The sequence below is a fragment of the Mytilus edulis genome, chromosome 10 (genome assembly GCF_963676685.1).
Source record: "Mytilus edulis chromosome 10, xbMytEdul2.2, whole genome shotgun sequence".
Classification (NCBI taxonomy): Eukaryota; Metazoa; Mollusca; class Bivalvia; order Mytilida; family Mytilidae; genus Mytilus; species Mytilus edulis.
In genome coordinates, this window is record NC_092353.1 from 20,404,747 (window position 1) to 20,423,488 (window position 18,742).

At 33.0% G+C, this 18,742-nt stretch overlaps 2 protein-coding genes across 3 annotated transcripts in view; one reads left to right on the plus strand and one right to left on the minus strand.

Moving 5' to 3' along the window:
• LOC139490596 (protein mono-ADP-ribosyltransferase PARP4-like) overlaps nucleotides 1-17,349 on the minus strand; it is a 101,576-nt gene extending 84,227 nt beyond the window's left edge. The window contains exons 1-10 of one of the 2 annotated variants that reach the window (XM_071277473.1): nucleotides 17,150-17,339; nucleotides 13,725-13,800; nucleotides 13,289-13,424; nucleotides 10,381-10,579; nucleotides 9,734-9,876; nucleotides 8,762-8,896; nucleotides 8,075-8,227; nucleotides 6,916-7,053; nucleotides 6,303-6,470; nucleotides 133-293 (exon numbers count right to left, since the gene is read on the minus strand). In XM_071277473.1, the coding sequence (XP_071133574.1) occupies nucleotides 133-293; nucleotides 6,303-6,470; nucleotides 6,916-7,053; nucleotides 8,075-8,227; nucleotides 8,762-8,896; nucleotides 9,734-9,876; nucleotides 10,381-10,579; nucleotides 13,289-13,417 (1,226 nt within the window). In that variant the 5' untranslated portion in view covers nucleotides 13,418-13,424; nucleotides 13,725-13,800; nucleotides 17,150-17,339. Of the gene's footprint in view, nucleotides 1-132; nucleotides 294-6,302; nucleotides 6,471-6,915; nucleotides 7,054-8,074; nucleotides 8,228-8,761; nucleotides 8,897-9,733; nucleotides 9,877-10,380; nucleotides 10,580-13,288; nucleotides 13,425-13,724; nucleotides 13,801-17,149 lie in introns of both variants that reach the window. The other variant, XM_071277474.1, reaches the window with a different exon arrangement.
• LOC139490597 (uncharacterized) lies at nucleotides 616-5,498 on the plus strand. Its single transcript, XM_071277475.1, has 2 exons — nucleotides 616-2,547; nucleotides 4,916-5,498. The coding sequence occupies exon 1, from the start codon at nucleotides 873-875 to the stop codon at nucleotides 2,532-2,534; it is 1,662 nt and encodes a 553-aa protein (XP_071133576.1). The 5' UTR covers nucleotides 616-872; the 3' UTR covers nucleotides 2,535-2,547; nucleotides 4,916-5,498.
• Nucleotides 17,350-18,742: the final 1,393 nt, after the last annotated feature.

Genomic DNA, 18,742 nt, shown 5'->3' on the forward strand with positions numbered 1-18,742 from the left:
CATCATAGAAGACAACAACCAGGTTTTATTGCACCCAAATTTCATTGATTACCATTGATATATAAAAATACATTAAAATGTTATTGAATCATCATCAACAACAAAATAATGTATGATATCAAAAATACAAACTGTTTGAGAGACTGTATAATGTGTTCCTTGATCAGTTTATATTCTGTATCTGTAATCTGTAAACCATCAAGTCTACATCGTAATGCTTTATACTTGGCCTCGGTACTACTTCTGGTCGACCAGTTTGTAGACTCACTCACAGCTACCATATCTTTAATCATCTGAAATACATAATCTTAAAATACATACATCATGTCAAAAACATACACTAAAAATTTAAAGTCAGGAAACTAGTGATTTACCTCCTTTTGTAATAGGGAAATGATAAAAAGAAACATCTAATTTTGTAATAGAGCATTTCTTTACTCAGACTTACAAAATCTTCCTTCAAAATGTGTTTTTATTTTGTCCTGACATTTCTATATACAAGAACAATAAAGGTCACTAATTGTAATGGAAAATGAGTGAAGAAAGTTTTTCTGTATGAATATTAACTAACATGACTCTTTTCTGTGGAAGTGTTTGGTTTTATGTGACATAATTTTATATCATATATATTTTTACTTACCAGTCAAGGAATATACATAAGGATTATCTCCCTTACAACGTTCTCATAACTCGCAACACCTGGATGATTTCAAACATCTATCTAACATTGATCATCCGGGTGAATGCCTCCTCAGTTTATCTTTCGGCGGCAACAAAATAAGACGTTCTCACTTTGAGACTTTCTATTATAGTCTCGTCGTTGCAATTTTTATTTATGTACGTTTAATATTATCGTCCGCTCATATTGGACGATGGCTGAAGAATATAGACACTCACTGACTGACGCAAATGCTGATTCAGATAGTGCAGGTGAAACGCCAACGGGTGATTTTCTCGTGAAAAAGATGGCGAGGACAACAAAAGACGCTTCTTCAAAGAAAAAGAAACGTGTGTCAAAGACGGCTGAACTTGAGAATAAGTTAAACAGTATGGAAGACAGGTTTGATAAGAAAATGGATATGTTATTTGCTGTTATGAACAAGTCATGTGCTACTATAGGTAGTTCGACTGTTGCACAGGTTTCTCAATCTGGTGGTTTAGCCACGCAGAGAGAACAAAGTTCGGATAACGTCCCAAGTACAGGGGAGCGTAGACCGGTAATTTCTTTGAATGCAAATCTTGATGAGGACTTGGGAAGTCCTAGAATCATCAGAAATATTGATTTTGACAATAGGTCAGAAATTTCTCTTCATATAGACAGTCGTGAAAAGGCTGATTTACTTGGTTTATGTTCATCAGAGGATGAATATTCTCGTGGCCTCAGTAGTCCTGTTTATTCTCAGGCTGGCAATAAATCTAGAAATGTTGAAAGATTTAGTCAATATCTACAAACTCAACCTACTATTAGTAACAATGTTGAAAGTCAGTCAAATCAGAGACTAACAAGTAACATTGATAATAATAACAATAAAACTGTAGACAAGCAGTCAGATAATTTAAATTTATTGTCTAAACTTTTCAAGGAAGATATTCCTTCAGAATCTTCTGATAATTCTGGTGGCTTGATCATTGATGAGGCACAGGTTAGAATTCTAGAACGTTCCTGGAGAACAAAAAATCCAGAGAAACTTACAGCTTATAAAGATGAATACCGTAGTTGTTTTCCGGTTAATGATAAATCTAAAAGCTTTTTGCAAGTACCCAGTTTGGATGATTTATTAGAACCAATGATAAGAACTGTTCATGGTACAAATAGTGTTAAGTCATGGGACAAACATAAGCAGTTGGTTACTCAACCTTTAAAACAGATAGAGAATCTAGCCTATCAAGGGCAGGTGGCTTCACGTATGGGTATTATATCAGTGTTGTATATGCAACAAACATTAGGAACCTTATTAGAGAGGGTTGAAAATGAAAATGTTAGTGATGAAACTTGTCAAATGGTGAAGGACTTGTTTGCAATTTCGACAAAGTCTCTTGATCAGGTAGGACGCACAGGTGCGTTTAACCATATGATACGCAGGAAGGCTGCAGCTACTGAGTCTGGTTTAAATAACTTGAAAGATATACAGGCTAAAGTTTTGTATTTACCTCTTTCGAATGAAGGTGTATTTGGTAAAGGTTTGGAAGACAAACTTGAGAAACGTAAAGAACAACGTGAGCAACTAGACGATCTGTTACCAGAGTATAAAAACAATAATAAGAGAAAGTTTGAATCTACTCAGGTGCGTCAAGATTGGCAAAATAAAGCTCCTAGATATAGTTCTAACAATAGTTCTACTCATGTTAATTATAACAATGCTAATTCAGCTGATAAACGTTCAGGTTTTAGTTATAATAAATCTTCTGTGAGATCTGCTCCTAGGAAGTTCCAGAAAGACAATAAAGCTGATGACTTTGGGAAAAAAGATAAAGAAAAGAAAGCAGGTGGCAACTGGAATTCTTTTCGGATCCCAAAGAAAAACAGTAGCTGACTCAGAGTTAAAGGTAATAATTTATCAGAATCAGGCCGAGATACCAGTTGGGGGTCGTCTAAGATTTTTTCGAGACAATTGGGAAAAAATAACAGACGATCAATGGGTCTTGTCAGTAATAGCAGAGGGTTACAAACTAGAGTTTCTAGAAATGCCATTTGGGACAGGCATACGGAAAACCTCTGTGTCTTTAAAAGACTCGGATATTTTAATCCAAGAAATAAATACTCTTATAGAAAAAGATGCTATAGAACCTGTTCGCCAGCAAGATGCAGCAACAGGTTTCTACAGTACGTTTTTTCTAGTCCCCAAAAAGAACGGGACAATGAGACCAGTAATAAATCTCAGACCCCTCAACAGGTATCTCAAGAAAATACATTTCAAAATGGACACTCTCACAAAAGTATTAAACTTAGTAAAAATAGGAGACTGGGCCATTTCTCTGGATCTAAGCGATGCTTATTTACACATCCCAATTTTTCAGAAGCATCCCAAGTTTCTCAGATTTTCGGTTCAGAACCGGTGTTATCAGTGGAAAGTTCTTTGTTTCGGACCAACTTCGGCTCCGAGAGTCTTTACAAAAATGGTTTCCGTAGTAGCGGCTTTTTTGAGAACTCAAAATGTAAGACTAGTAGTATATCTAGACGATTGGCTAGTAGTCAATCAAAGCAAGAATCAATTATATCAAGATCGAAAGAAATGTCTCGATCTCCTAAATTCACTAGGTTTTCTCATCAACAGAGAAAAATCAAGTCTAGTGCCAACTCAAAACTTGATATACTTAGGGGGGCAGTTTCATTTGGACAAGGGACTTGTTTGCCCAACTCAGGAAAGAATAGACAAATTGAATATGGCAATACTAATTCTTTCATCAGGGAATGCAGTGTCAGCATTTCACTTCCTACAATTACTAGGCATAATGGCATCTTGCATAGAGTTAATTCCGAATGCACGCTTGTTCATGAGACCGGTTCAACTACATCTCCTCTCATTTTGGAGACCAAGTTGTCAGGATCTTTCCATAAAGATCCCAGTTACACCACATCTGAAATCACATCTCAGTTGGTGGAAAGATTCAGCAAACACGCTGAGAGGCCAATATTTTCAACTGGCTCAAACCTCTGTAACCATAACGACAGATGCTTCGAAAACCGGGTATGGGGGTTTTATGAACAATCAAATTTTTCAAGGGGAATGGTCAGAAATGCAGAGCAAGAAACATATAAATTCCCTAGAATTGGAAGCAGTGTTTTTAACGCTGAAACACTTCCTAAATCAGTTGAAAGGTCAATATGTTCTGATAAGATCGGACAATACCACAGTGGTCCAATATATAAACAAACAAGGGGGGACGAAATCGCCCACTCTTTGCTACCAAACATGGGATTTATGGAATCTTGCAATTCAAAACAATATTCGAATGAAGGCTGCTCATATAACAGGAAAATTGAACATTTTAGCAGACCAACTCAGTCGAACCAAAATTCAACATACAGAATGGTCTCTGAACAAACTTGTGGTTCAGAATCTATTTCAAATTTGGGGAACTCCTCTCATAGATTTATTTGCCTCAATAGACAATCGTCAGACAGAAATTTTTTGTTCATGGATCCCACATCAGAAAGCCTTAGCTCTGGATGCTTTGACAATTTCATGGGAGAGAATGTACGCCTATGCTTATCCCCCAATTTGTCTGATCCCAAAAGTCTTGCAATATATGAGGCAGTACCAGTGTCAGATTTTGTTGATAGCTCCCCAATGGCCACGGAGACATTGGTACCCAGAGCTGCTACAATTATTGATAGCAGTCCCCATCAGGATACCAGTAATTCCGGAATTGTTATGTCAACCGAAAACTCGGATTTATCATCCCAATCCACAAGTTTTCAAGCTGACTGCATGGCTTCTATCAACGAACGGTTTACAACAGAAGGCTTTTCTAAAGGGGTTAGAGAGTTACTCTCCGCCTCATGGCGAAAAGGTACTCAAAAAGATTACTGCTCAAAATTCAGAAGGTTCAATAGCTGGTGTAGTACAAGGAAAATTGATCCCTATAAAATATCTTTAAGTCAGATAGCTGATTTTTTATCATATTTATTTGATAGTGGTTTGCAATACAGAACAATTGCAGGGTATCGCTCAATGTTGTCCACGGTATTACCTCCAATAGATAATTTCCAAATTGGACAACATCCTAAAATAATTCGATTGATTAAAGGTGTTTTCAATACAAGACCTCCAGTTGCAAAACTATTACCTGAATGGGATTTGCACGTAGTATTAAGAATGTTAGAAAATAGTCCTTTTGACAATGTTGAACAAATGACTTTAAAAGATTTGACTTTAAAAACTGTATTCTTAACTGCCATTACTACTTTCAGGAGATGTAGCGATCTGCAGGCACTAAGAACGGATGAAGGCTCCATGAGAATACAGACTAAAGGAATTACGTTTATAAGACATGGCCTAGCCAAACAGGATAGGGAGAAACATTTTGGAGCAAAAATTTTCGTACCTACATACACTGAGAATACCTCTTTAGATCCACGGAAAAGTCTGTTACAATATTTAGATAAAACAAAACCGTTGCGTAAAAAATTACAACAGGACCAAAGAGGAAAATTATTTTTAGCTTTATGTGAACCTCACAAACCAGTTACCTCTCAGACAATTTCACATTGGATTGTTCAAATTATTAAACAGGCTTATTCTGATTTTGAATATCCAGGGAAAGGGAAAATACATGCGCATTCTACAAGAGCTATTGGCCCAACTTGGGCATTCTTTAAAGGAGCATCTATCAATTCGATCTTAGAATCTGCAGATTGGAGTTCAGAATCTACCTTTAGTAGATTTTATTTGCGTGAATTAGATGTAAATGTGTTACAGAAAATAGACTAAGTTGATATTTTCGGCGAGTTGCACAGTATGTTTTTGTTATTCATTAAAATGTTAGTGGTGGAAGCATTTTAAATGGTGGAAGTATTTTATATGTTTTTAAATATGAACATGAACTACATTTCAACTTATGATGAAGTTTGAAATGACAAAGAATCACAGAGAAGTTTTGCTGTTATTAGATGTGTACATGTGTTGTAGAAAGTCTCTTCAGGTGAGATAATTTATTTATAACACTCCTCCTAAGGTTCAGACTGCTTTGAAATCAGTAGTAATCCTTATGTATATTCCTTGACTGGTAAGTAAAAATATATATGATATAAAATTGAGAATTTGTTATCAAGTTCTAATTTTATGAATTATTTTTACTTACCAGTCAAGGCTCCCACCACCTCCCCAGTTATAAATAATTTTCGGTAAAAGGGAATATTTTGTTCCCGCCGATAAACTGAGGAGGCATTCACCCGGATGATCAATGTTAGATAGATGTTTGAAATCATCCAGGTGTTGCGAGTTATGAGAACGTTGTAAGGGAGATAATCCTTATGTATATTCCTTGACTGGTAAGTAAAAATAATTCATAAAATTAGAACTTGATAACAAATTCTCAATTTGGAGTCAATAATGGGTTTGCTAGGCATATAGTTTATGTCAGTGCGTTCAGCCAAAGGATGAATATTCTAATGGTGATAAATTCTATGTGACTGCTTTGTAAGTGTTTTTAAAGGATAAAATTTAATATATTTCTATAGGCAGGTTTTGATTATGTTCAAAGATTCAAGGATCCACTTAACCCATTAAAAGTTGCATGAGAAGTCAGAAAAGAGTTAAATAGTATTTCTGGTAATTGAAATGGATCAAACATATTACCTGACATATATCTTGTTTCTTTGATAGCCATGCTCTCCTTTGTGATTTGACTGGTTGAGTTTTGTTTTTGTGTGGTAATGTTTCATTGAATTCTTTAAACAACTGTTCTACTTTTAAGTCATCCTTGCAATCCTTTATCTTCAACAGAATAGCTTCTGCTTTCTCTATCTATAATATTTGGCAAAAGAAAAATAGTGTATTACATAGTTTTATCAGATCAACATATGCATAATTGCAACGATGTCACAAGCAGGGTTTGAACTAAAATCACATTCTCATTTTCTGATAAACACAAATATTATTTTTTGTCTGGAGCGTTGCCATTTTTTTCAACCAAATTAAATTGCAAAAAAATATTATGCATCTTCACTTCAGGAAAAAAACAAGGACAACTGAAGACAAAATTATAAATAAATATAAACAAATACATTTATAAACTTCTAAATAACTGTGTTTTTCAACATATGGTTTTTAAATTCAAGCATTAATGCATTTAAAACATTTTGTTATTGTTTGAAATATATAGCCAAAATCGTTGGTGATCAATACTTATTGCATAACACTGTATAAATCATTCCAGTTTGTAATCTAGATTATAAATAAGTTTGCATACCTGTTCTAACTTGATGCTCTGTAAAGGTACGCTTATCACCTGCTCTATTTCACCTGTAGCCTCTTTCCAAATATGTTCAATCAACTCTTCGGTTGATGGTGACAAGGGACGACTGTCCATTCCATATATGTCTACCATCTGAAAAACAAATTTTACCTCACTTAAATTTGCTTTTAAGAATAAGCAAACTAAACAATAAACTCACCCAATTATGATCCAGTTTCAATTTCTGACATGTCAATTGAACAGTTTTACCTTTCCCAGAATGCATGTATACAGAAAAAAAATGTACCTCAATGGTCATTCTATTTGTTTTCTGATAGAAAATGTTTAATCTGGTTCTCAAAATTAAGGCTCATACTAGCTAGCGTACTTGACATGTTAAATCTTTAAGGTTAAAGTTAACCATAGGCTGTTACTTCTCATGATTTTATATACAGATTCTTTGAAACCAGTAAATTATCGGATTTATCCAATCCAGATAGTTAAAAGGTAAAATCACAAAAATACTGAACTTAGAGGAAAATCAATTTGGAAAGTCCATAATCACATGGCAAAATCAAATAACAAAACGCATCAAAAACGAATGGACAAGAACTGTCAATTTTAAAGTCTGAGCCTCGATAAATTGGATAATCCAAGAGGTAACTATGTAAGAATTTTTTGCTAAACTAAAATCCCCTTCAAGTGCCTGCAACATTCTAAGATGTTGTCAATTTCATTAACATCTGTTAGAATATTTTGATTCATTCAGTAGGCTGATAAAGATTATGACCCTTTAATTCATACAAACATCTTCTGAGATCACCGGCAACCACACGTTGATTAAATGTTTTTGTACAATGGGTTTTGGAAAGGTACAAATTTCCATAGAATTAGAGATATATTTATATGGAAACAATGAGGGTTGAGCACCAGCAAACTATAGCTTGACCCCATCACATTCTGTAAGTGCTTGTCCCAAGTCAGGAGTATTTCATTCAGTGGTGGTTGTTTGTTGCTGTCATTTCAAGGACTCATATGGCTGACTTTGTGATATGGGTCATTTGCTCATTCAAGAAGGTTGTACAGTGACTTATAGTTCTATGTCATTTTCTCTCATTAGCAATCATACCAAATCTTCAATTTTTATATTTTATCAACTTTTTATACAACCTACCTTTTGAAAGTTTGTAGAACCAATTTTTCTTGACAAGGGTTGGTATATAACATCCATGTTGTATGGAGGTCGAGTTTGTTCAGTATGTAAATAGGTATACACATGTAGGGCATCATCTGATGTGGCAACATACCGACATTCTGTAACACCTCTCTGAAAAATAATATCAAATCATTATTACAGACTGCTGTTTATATGGTTTTCTTCCACACTACACACTGGTGTTCATTTTATAATTAACTGTAAATGTTCAGATATTAGATCTCAATAATAAATACAGGTTAACAAAATATGTCATCAATGTTTGTATCAATCAGAGACATAAGAACAATGGCAATTTTATGAACAAAAATATTGCACAGCACAACTTATTAACCAATCAATTATATTAATATGACAGATATTGTGGATACATTTATTTTCATGGGTATCAATGTTCGTGGCTTAAGGAAAACTTATATGTTCATCGATATTTAATTTCATGGTTTTTGCCAAATTGTGAACACATTTAGCCAATAGAAAATTTGTTATTGGTCAAACTTTTACTTTCATGGTTTACCTGTACCCCATAATCCACAAAAAATGGTATCCAACGAATAATAATGAATCCACAGTAGTTGTTCTTTAACTTATGAATCTTCTAAATATTTGGAAATCAAGAAATTACAATCTGATAATCTTATCTACCTCAATATCAGTCAGTGAACCAAAATGTGAATAGACCCTGAATCTATAACAGTCTGATCTGTTCAAATCCACCGGCTCAGCTACATGTATCTCCAAATTATAAAACAGCGTGGTCTCTTTTAACTTGTCATATTTCTGAAATATATATAACTACAATAACAGTAACATGTTAGCTATCATTTAAAAAAGTTTTACTGATAAGAAATACTGTAAACCAACTTATTTTTGAGAGCGATTTATTTTTGCGCTTTCACAAATAAAAAATAACGCTGATATAAATAGTGGTAAATATGTAAAACTTTTATCTCTCCTTATTTAAATACGTAAATCAAATTTGAAATCGTGAAACTAAATCACCATGAAAAGGGCTAGTAAGGGCTAAAACACAAAATAAAGTATCTGCGAAAATAAGTTGGTTTACATTATTGTATGTTTAGTAACAAACTTACACAGTGCATGTATAGCAGCATGAATAACTGGTATTTTTAAATAAAATAGACTTCTCTAAAAATTGGTTCGGTGCAAAATCTTTTGAAACAGACACAAATGAACAATTAAAAAAATTTAAAATGTATTAACCAAAAAAAAATGATATATAGTTTATAATAATTGGTTTTTAACTATTTATTTTCCTCACTACAAGGGTATATATATACTTTTTATTTGTGCATGATGTCACATTTTCCTTAAGTATTTCATATAGATGGGAATCAATTTTTTAACACACTCAATGTGAAATTAACTTCAGGTAATCACTAATAAATGTAGACAACAGAAAACACATTTTTTTCCACTGCAAATTACTAACTTAAGAACTCTGTAATTAAAATACTATCTGACTGCAGGCTCAGCACAGACAAAGAGATAAGAACCAAATTATCATTTAAAATCGCTTTCATCTAAAAAAAAAAAAAATCTAATACAAAATTGTTAATTTCTATAATTCTAAAAAATAAGAGCATTATTCCTTACCTGAAATATGGCATACTTAGCCACCTCATAGTCTTTTTCATTGTACTCTGGGGCATTTTTATCTTCTATCTTCCAAACTTTAACATTTTTAGGGTCAATTTTAAATTTCTTCTTCTTGGGTTCTTTGCTCTGATATTTTGAGGCTGCAAATCAAAACAAATCATTCCTCTTTTATATATTCATCATGTCTAAATATTTTAATATTTAACAATTCATTACATTTCTGCTAATTTTTACCTCATCTGTAAGCCAGGTAAATGTTGTGTTGTAAAGACAAATACATATTGATATAAATGGAGAATGTGTCCATTATGAGGACCCAGATAATGCCCTTGCTTGTGTAACAATACACTTACGCTTCTACAATAAATGGACATAACATAATTTTAAAAGCGTAATGTAAAATATTTTTCACTAAAGTACGTTCAGACCTACTGAACAATTTTTGAAGTCTGAAAAAACTAATGTCATACATATTGTATTCAGAGATTTGTACTTTGGAAATCTTTAGAATATTGAAAAATTATTTCTAATTTTGATTTCAAGTTTTAAAACTTCAATCAAACAGTAGGCCAAACATGAGATATTGGTAGATACCCCTTTTCCATTTATGAAATAAGTTTGTTTATTTTTCCTTTTCCTTTTACCTGTTATCTTTCCTGAGCTGAATTCTTGTGACTTTGTTTTTCCTACAAGGATGTAATTATCTGTATTGAGTAGTCTCCCCTGGTCTACACAGTCATGGATATAATCAAGTGACACTACTGGTAATCCATACTTTGAGGCCATCTTACATTTGTAACTGATATCTGCCTTTTCTGGGTCATTACATACAACATGTGTACTCTGTAAATAAACCAGAAACATATAATAAACAAGACAACAAATATGATAATGATCGATCTTTAGGGAAGACATGTAGACATTAGGGAGGTTTTGAAATTTGTGTCAAATGTTAATAGCTCATAAAAAGGTCATTACATACAACATGTGTACTCTGTAAATATATTCGTTAATAGTCAAGTGAAATTATTAGTTAAATTTGGGGATACATATAGATACATGATATATATAGTCCTGTATACAGTGAATTCAAAAATTCTTGTGAGGTTCACATTCATCTGAATAATGTGACTGGGAGTGGGTTTGTATCACATTAATTGAAACTTTCATTCTGATATCAAGTTAACAACTCTGTATGAATATTTTCCTGGAATCACAATAATTAAACTTGCCTTTAAGTCCATTCTTAACCAGATGCTCTGCAGGGTGCAGCTTTATACGGCCGCAGAGTTCGAACCCTGAACAGTTGACACAGAATAAATGTGGTCTAAGAACTTAAACTTAAAAACTTATAAATTTTTTAAATTGGACATTTACCTATTATGGTCCAATATCCAAAATCTAAATACATGGTTAGATTCAGCATATCAAAGAACCCCAAGAATTCAATTTTTGATGAAATCAAATATAGTTCAATTTTGGACCCTTTAGACCTCAATGTGGACCAATTTGATAACCGGGCCCAAATATCATAATTCTAAATGCATGGTTAGATTCAGCATATATCAAAGAACCCCATATATTCAATTTTTGTTGAAATCAAACAAAGTTTAATTTTGGACCCCGATTTGAACCAACTTGAAAACTGGGCCTATAATCAAAAATCTAAATACATGTTTAGATTCAGCATATCAAAGAACCCCAAAGTTTCAATTTTTGTTGATATCAAACAAAGTTTAATTTTGGGACCACGATTTGGACCAACTTGAAAACTGGGCCCATAATCAAAAATCTAAGTACATGTTTAAATTCAGCATATCAAAGAACCCCAAGAATTCAATTTTTGTTAAAATCAAACTAAGTTTAATTTTGGACCCTTGGACCTTATTGTAGACCAATTTGAAAACGGGACCAAAAATTAAGAATCTACATACACAGTTAGATTCGGCATATCAAAGAACCCCAATTATTCAATTTTTGATGAAATCAAACTAAGTTTAATTTTGGACCCTTTGGGCCCCTAATTTTTAAACTGTGGGGACTAAAACTCCCAAAATCAATCTCAACCTTCCTTTTATGGTGTTTAAATTTCATAGATTTCTATTTACTCATACTAAAGTTATGGTGCCAAAACCAAGAAAAATGCTTATTTGGGCCCCTTTTTGGCCCCTAATTCCTAAACTGTTGAGACCAAAACTCCCAAATCAATTCCAACCTTCCTTTTGTGTTCATAAACCTTGTGTTTAAATTTCATAGATTTCTATTTACTTTTACTAAAGTTATTGTGCGAAAACCAAGAAAAATGCTTATTTGGGCCCTTTTTTGGCCCCTAATTCCTAAACTGTTGGGACCAAAACACCCAAAATCAATCCCAACCTTCCTTTAGTGGTCACAAACCTTGCGTTTAATTTTCATAGATTACTATTTACAAAAACTAAAGTTATAGTGCGAAAACCAATGTGCCAACGTCATACCAATATACGACCGCAAACATTTTTTGCGGTCGTATAAAAAGTCACAATAATAATATAAATGCACACAATAATTTCTTAATTCACAGTTTTAAATCCAAGAAATGAAATTTGGGCAACTAATAAAAATGCTCTTTGAACAGTAGGTATATATATATATATATATATAGTGTCTGGCAAAGATCGTGTTCTTTTCAAGTGAATTCGTCCACTTTTTTTCGGATGCAGATCTTGTGGGGTTTTTTTTTCGTGATAAAACAAGTGCTATTTCCTAATTATAACAGTCTTATTTGTGACTGTCCATCTTATTTTGAATACTATACATGTTTAGAGCAAAAAAGTCACAAAATATTATTGTACAGTGAAACCTGTTTTTAGAGACCAGTAAAGTTAAGGGAGAACAAAAAAGTGGTCTCTCATGAAGACATGTAGTCTTTTATTACAGGTTCAAACTATATGAAATGTACTACAGCTAGAGGGATCTAAATTTATGGTCGTATGATACAGGGTTTTGCTTAATACAGATGGTCTCTTAAGCAGGTTTGACTGTATTTAACTTAAAATTTTGTGATTTGCATTGTCCATGTTTTTTCGAGAGCAACATTTAAACATCCAGGTTTTGTAACAAATGGTCTGAGTTTGAAACAACATATCTGAATTTGAAAAATTATGTCAAAGCGTTGCATGTTAATGAATGGACATTGTTTGGCAGCCTACTCACCGCCATATATCACCAAATCAATAACTGACTTTTTTTCCTTAAAAAATCTAGTTTAAAATCAACCACCTTCAAAATGATGACTAAGGGAAATAACTCCAGCTCAGTTTATGCCATTTATTGAAACCCTAATATCTATATGGTTTCTCATACTTCAATTTTTTTTTTTTTATTTCTTGATAACATTTAAATTCAACTGTCCAGATGAATGAAAACTAATAAAAAAAAGGTAAAATTGTTGTTATATTGGTCATTTGAATTCTGTTGGATTATAGTTTTCGCATTGTAATCATACCCCACATCTTCTTAGTATAAAATTCTAAAATCTGGAAATTGGTAAATGGCGAGTTCTATGATGTTTACCTTTTTAGTGACAATATATGATATAACTCCTCCATTATTAGTTATCTTTTTCCTGATTTCTGTCTTTTTCTTAAAGTTGACACTGGTTGTCAAATCAAGGACAATTTGACAATCACTAAATATCGACATCTTTTATCTGAAAAAAAAATCATGGATCAAACACAGATTATAAACCATTCATGATAGAGATACTAAATAAATAGACTCATAGAAGTATGCTGGTCTTGGAATTTCACACAGGATGATAATCATTGTTAAAGGCCAAGCAATGATCTACAGGCCTGCATAAATACATGTCACTTGGTCATTGGTGGATATGTGACTCATTGGCAATCATACCACTTCATCTTTTAATTGAGAAAATAAAGAGACGTTTAAGAGTATGTGTCTATGTGAACAGGCTTGAAAAGAAGATGGATAATATGAAAAGATATACCTGTTACAGCTACAATTGTTCCAAATTCTCATCTGAAAAACACTCTAGCTATTGTGATTCTACTTTAATTGATTGACTGCAAATAAAAAAAAATGTATATTTAGTTATGGTATAAATTTTAATTTGGTAGTTTGGCTTATACATGTACAAAGAATCATTTAAAAATACCAATTAAGGTATTACAGTTATGAACAAATTAATTATAAAGACTTTGTAACTTATTATTCTACTGAATAAAGTTATATATAGGAAAGGCATCAATTGCTTTCACAATATATATGATCTTACATCCAACAACACATTACTTTTTTTACATGTTCTTTTTCTCAAACCCTTTTCTCCTGATACAACTTCAGTCAGATTATCCGATTTTTTCTTAAAGTCATAAGAAACGAGTGACAGGTGAAAAATAAGGTTCTTCCAATTCTTGAACCAATGCATACAAACATCATAAACTTAGTCTTCTGTGCACAAATTTATCATTTTGTTCGTGTAATTTTCGTATAATCGTCAATTTTTTTTCTCAATTAGTCAGTGTTGTTGTGAAAATATGGCAGGTAATTAAAGTTCGTGTTTTGAAGACAAAGTTTAACGATTGTCACCTGTTTGTAAACAATCAACAAAATATCAACAAAAAAGCATGGAATTGAGCACATGTTTAACATGTAAATTCAGATAATAGTTTATTTTAAGGACATCCATGCGTATTGCGATCACCAGATTTTTACGAGATGGGTCACACTGAGGTCACTTTGCATACGGAAAATATGTCAGGGAAATGCTTCCTGGAAGGAAGCAATTAAAATAAAGTAAACTTCTTCTTAATATGAATAAATTAAAGAATTTTCTTCAGAAAAAAGTATATGAACATAAGTTTTATAATGAAAACTATCCATTGAGTTATAATAAAACATATGCATTATTTGTTTCTTATGACTTTAAAACCTTTCTATTCCTGTGCATTGTTTGTTTATAATTCCTCTTTAAGGAGCATAGCAAGTACTAATCAAGTTAGAAAGTATGAGTGGAGGTGTAAAGGGTGGGTATGTTGGTATTTGAGGTGGGGGTGGCAAGATTAATAAATGTCTTCCTTGAAAGGTATTTGAAATTAGACATTAGAAATCACAACTTCATAATTTCCAAGGAAATTTTTTCAATTGAAATTTTCCCTGGCATTTTTTCAATTGAAATTTTCTGACAGATATCCGGTCCCATCACTAGTGGACTCTATATAACTTCAATTAATATAGTGAAGTTTCCTTAGGCAGCAATCATTTGATTTTCTGGGGGGGGGCTATGGTTTTTTTTTGAAAAAAAAGTTTGTTTCCAGGTTTTGGTGAAAAAAATAATTTGTTTTGGACCCTGAGTAAAAAAAATTGTTTGTTTCACCCTCAGCTGCCACTATATGTAATGCTAAAATTGAAAGAAAAAAATTGTCTTCGGTTTGTGCCTAAAAAAATAGATTGTTCTTCGCCAAAGGCGAAAAAAAAAGTTTGCACAGAAAAAAAAACCATAGCCCCCCCAGAAAATCAAATGGTTGCTGCCTTAGCATTTGCTTAGAGTGAAAGCAATTACATTAGGTATGTGCACTCAAACAAGATTGTTATACGAGTAAAAATAGAGCAAAAATTACATTTATCTTATACTGACTAGTGCAGCTAAAAATACAAATCTCTTTAATAAGGCCATAAATGCATATATGTTTACCTACCTAGAAAATAGCTGCCTACTCAAAATCTTTTATTGTACTGATGTGATCAAGTTTTTTCTTCTAATCATGAAGACTAAAAATATCTGACTTGAGTTTGCCATTAAAAAAAAACCCAAAATGTCTACCTACATGTAGCTACCATGAGGGTAGTAAATGCCCTTTACCAAAAGGACGTCCAACGGTAATTTCTGGCTACCATTAGCATCAAATTGGTTAAATTTTACTGTGATTTGTCTACATATATATCCTTATTGTGATTAGTCAGAAGTCCCAAATAATAATCATAACAGTCATATTTGAATTTTTTTAAGTGATTTTTTGTCAAAATTGGTCGATTTTTTTATCATTAAAAATAAAGTACATTTTAACGTCATGCACCAAAAATTACTGATACTTTTATTATTTCCTCACTACATGAACTAGTGACAGGAATTGCTTCCCTTAGAATATACAGTCCTCGGACAAAAGTGAGTTCCCACTCAAAAAATGTCATATCATTTTAACTAAAATCAATATTTTCAAAAAATTATTACCAAGTAGCTCTTTGAGTGATTTTTATAAAATAGATACCATAAGATGCAGAATTATGTCTAAAGTTTTATTGTTTATTTGGCCATGATATTATTCATGCTTATTTTAAATTTCTGACGAGGTGAACATGATGAAGAAAAATATTTCTTGAAAAGTTTGCTATGTATTCTAACCAAATTAAAATCGAAAAATTTGCATTAGTGTTTAACCCATTAGATAATGAAAACAAACCTCACCAAAATTATGGCCAAATAAACAAAAAAACTTCAGACATTTCTGCATCTTATGGTATTTTTTTTATTTATAAAAAGATTTACTTGGTAATAATTTTAAGATATATTTCGCCAAATCCAGGTCTGTTCGCGCCCATAACAAGTTTTGGCATGCGCATTGCAATGGCCGGACAAATAGCCCTGGCACTGTCCGGCTAGCCAGACAAATAGTGCCAGGGCTATTTGTCCGGCCATTGCAATGCGCATGTCAAAACTTGATTACAAAGTCATTAAACACAAAACCAATAAAAAATTGGGCGCGAATGTGTAGGGTGTGAACGGACTTTGGGTGCAAATGTGTAGGGTGCGAAAGTGAAAGGGTGCGAACAAGACTGGGCGGGAACGGGAATGGGCGCAAACAGACCTGGATTCACAGGCTGAGGGTGCCCAGCCCCCTTATTTTGTTGAAAAAAATGGTTGATTATTTAAGGAATCACTGAAGCTGGGAGTCCCTCCCCTTTCTAAAGCAGTCAGTGGTACACCCTAATAAAAATAGCCACTCCGTTTAAACAACAATCATGATTTTCTAATTATTCAACTAGAATTTGCTTTAAAATTGGGTGCGAAAGTGTAAGGTGCGAACAGACTTTGGGTGCGAATGTGGGAGGTGCAAACGTGTAGGGTGCGAAAGTGTATTGGTGGGTGCAAACGGAGCTGATACCCACCGTGCCACTGCACCCCCCCTTTCCACCAAATTCTGCCCCTGCAAGTTTAAGAAGTTATCAGTCAGTTAGTTAGTTGACATGATCCCGATTACCGATACCTTTTGTTTATTGCTATGCAGGTGAGTGTCAGTGTGTTTAGCCTACCGAATATTTTCCTGTCCTTCCCTAAAAGTAAATATTGAAATATTTGGAAATTCCCTAGAATTTTGCTGTTTTTGATCATTTGTAATTCAATATGATATCTACCTATGCAAATTAGTTGTTAACTTTAACAAATTTCTCGTTGCTGTTTGATTAATGCAGCATACTTTGCTTCAACAGGTCCCTGTCATGATGAATACAATAACTGCGTTTTTTTGTAAAATATTTGACAGTGATCGGGAAATTTATTTAAATGTTTAGGTTAACCTGAATGACTTCCTGTTCTAAAAATAACAATGATCTATAGATTTGTTTCTACAAAGTTCAAAGTTCAAAGTTCTTTATTTTCCAATTATTTTTTTCAAATATTTTATTGGACAAAGCACATATGATACAATGCGTATTCCAAGATACAAACACATTAAACATGACAATTTATGCAAATACAACATAAAGAAACATTTCAAGTACTAATTATATATAATATCACAGTATTACACAGTATTATCACTTATGGTTAATGGCCCCTGACGGGACATTATGACATAATGACAACAATACACAATACATTCTGATTCTTAACACATAAACATATAATGAAGATAAAATTAAAATTATAATTACACCTTATATAAGAATGCCAGCTTTTGATTGGCTGATAGCCAGTGTATTTTTCGCATATTCTAACATTTTTCCTCATTTCAAACGAATCTGGCTGTTTTTCACCACTGCCGGTGAATATGCCTCAAATACCATGGTATTTGCCATTTTGGATATTCCTTTTTTACCCTCGCGAGTATCTTCCCGCCATTTTTTTTCGGATATGACGTTACATAAAGACAGCGCGAACGCGTATAAGTACTTGTATAGTTCCCGCGGTATATTTTATGATAGAACTTGTCCTCAAATAAATATTTCCTTTTCCTAGTACAGAGAGTTTAAATTTAAATGTATTCGGTGTAATTAAACAGATATATCATGTTATGGAGGGGTATTTGCAAAAAATACAAGTCTTGGGACAAAATTTCCCTTGCCTAGCGGCTCGGGAAATTTAAGTCCCTCGACTTGTATTTTTCGCAAATACCCCTCCATAACATGATATATCTGTTCATAATTCACATGAAGAGGATGAGATAATATCATAATTTATATAATCATGCATATATATCATATATATAAAATATCACAAGTCAACATAAAACAATTGTTATTGTTATTATTTTACAGTTATGTTCTTTCAAAGTTTCAAATCTATGTTGGCTAACAGAGGTCCACCTTGTCTCTTATCCAGAAAAATATGTTGAAGGAATAAATAATACAAATCACTAAAATCATGAAAATGGAAAAGAGAGTCAGACCAAGGGCAAATGCACTTGGACATGTTAGTAAGTGGAATTTTAGATACCGTCTTAACCTCCTCGTGACTAGTGCACTGTAAAAGTTAAAAAAAAAAAATTGTTCACTTTAATGCAGAATTCACCAAGGGATGATACTAAAAGGTTTTCACCGGGCATCCAAAATCGTATGTAATTATATTTACAAATGCATATATATACATAGTCAACACTCTAGCATAGCAGTAGCAGGTGCAAGTGAAGTGACAAAGTCCCACTACTATTTAATTAGTATGTTCATGTTTGGCTATAAGACAACAAATTTTACATAAAATTCATGATCTTCATTATTCGTCATCCAAAT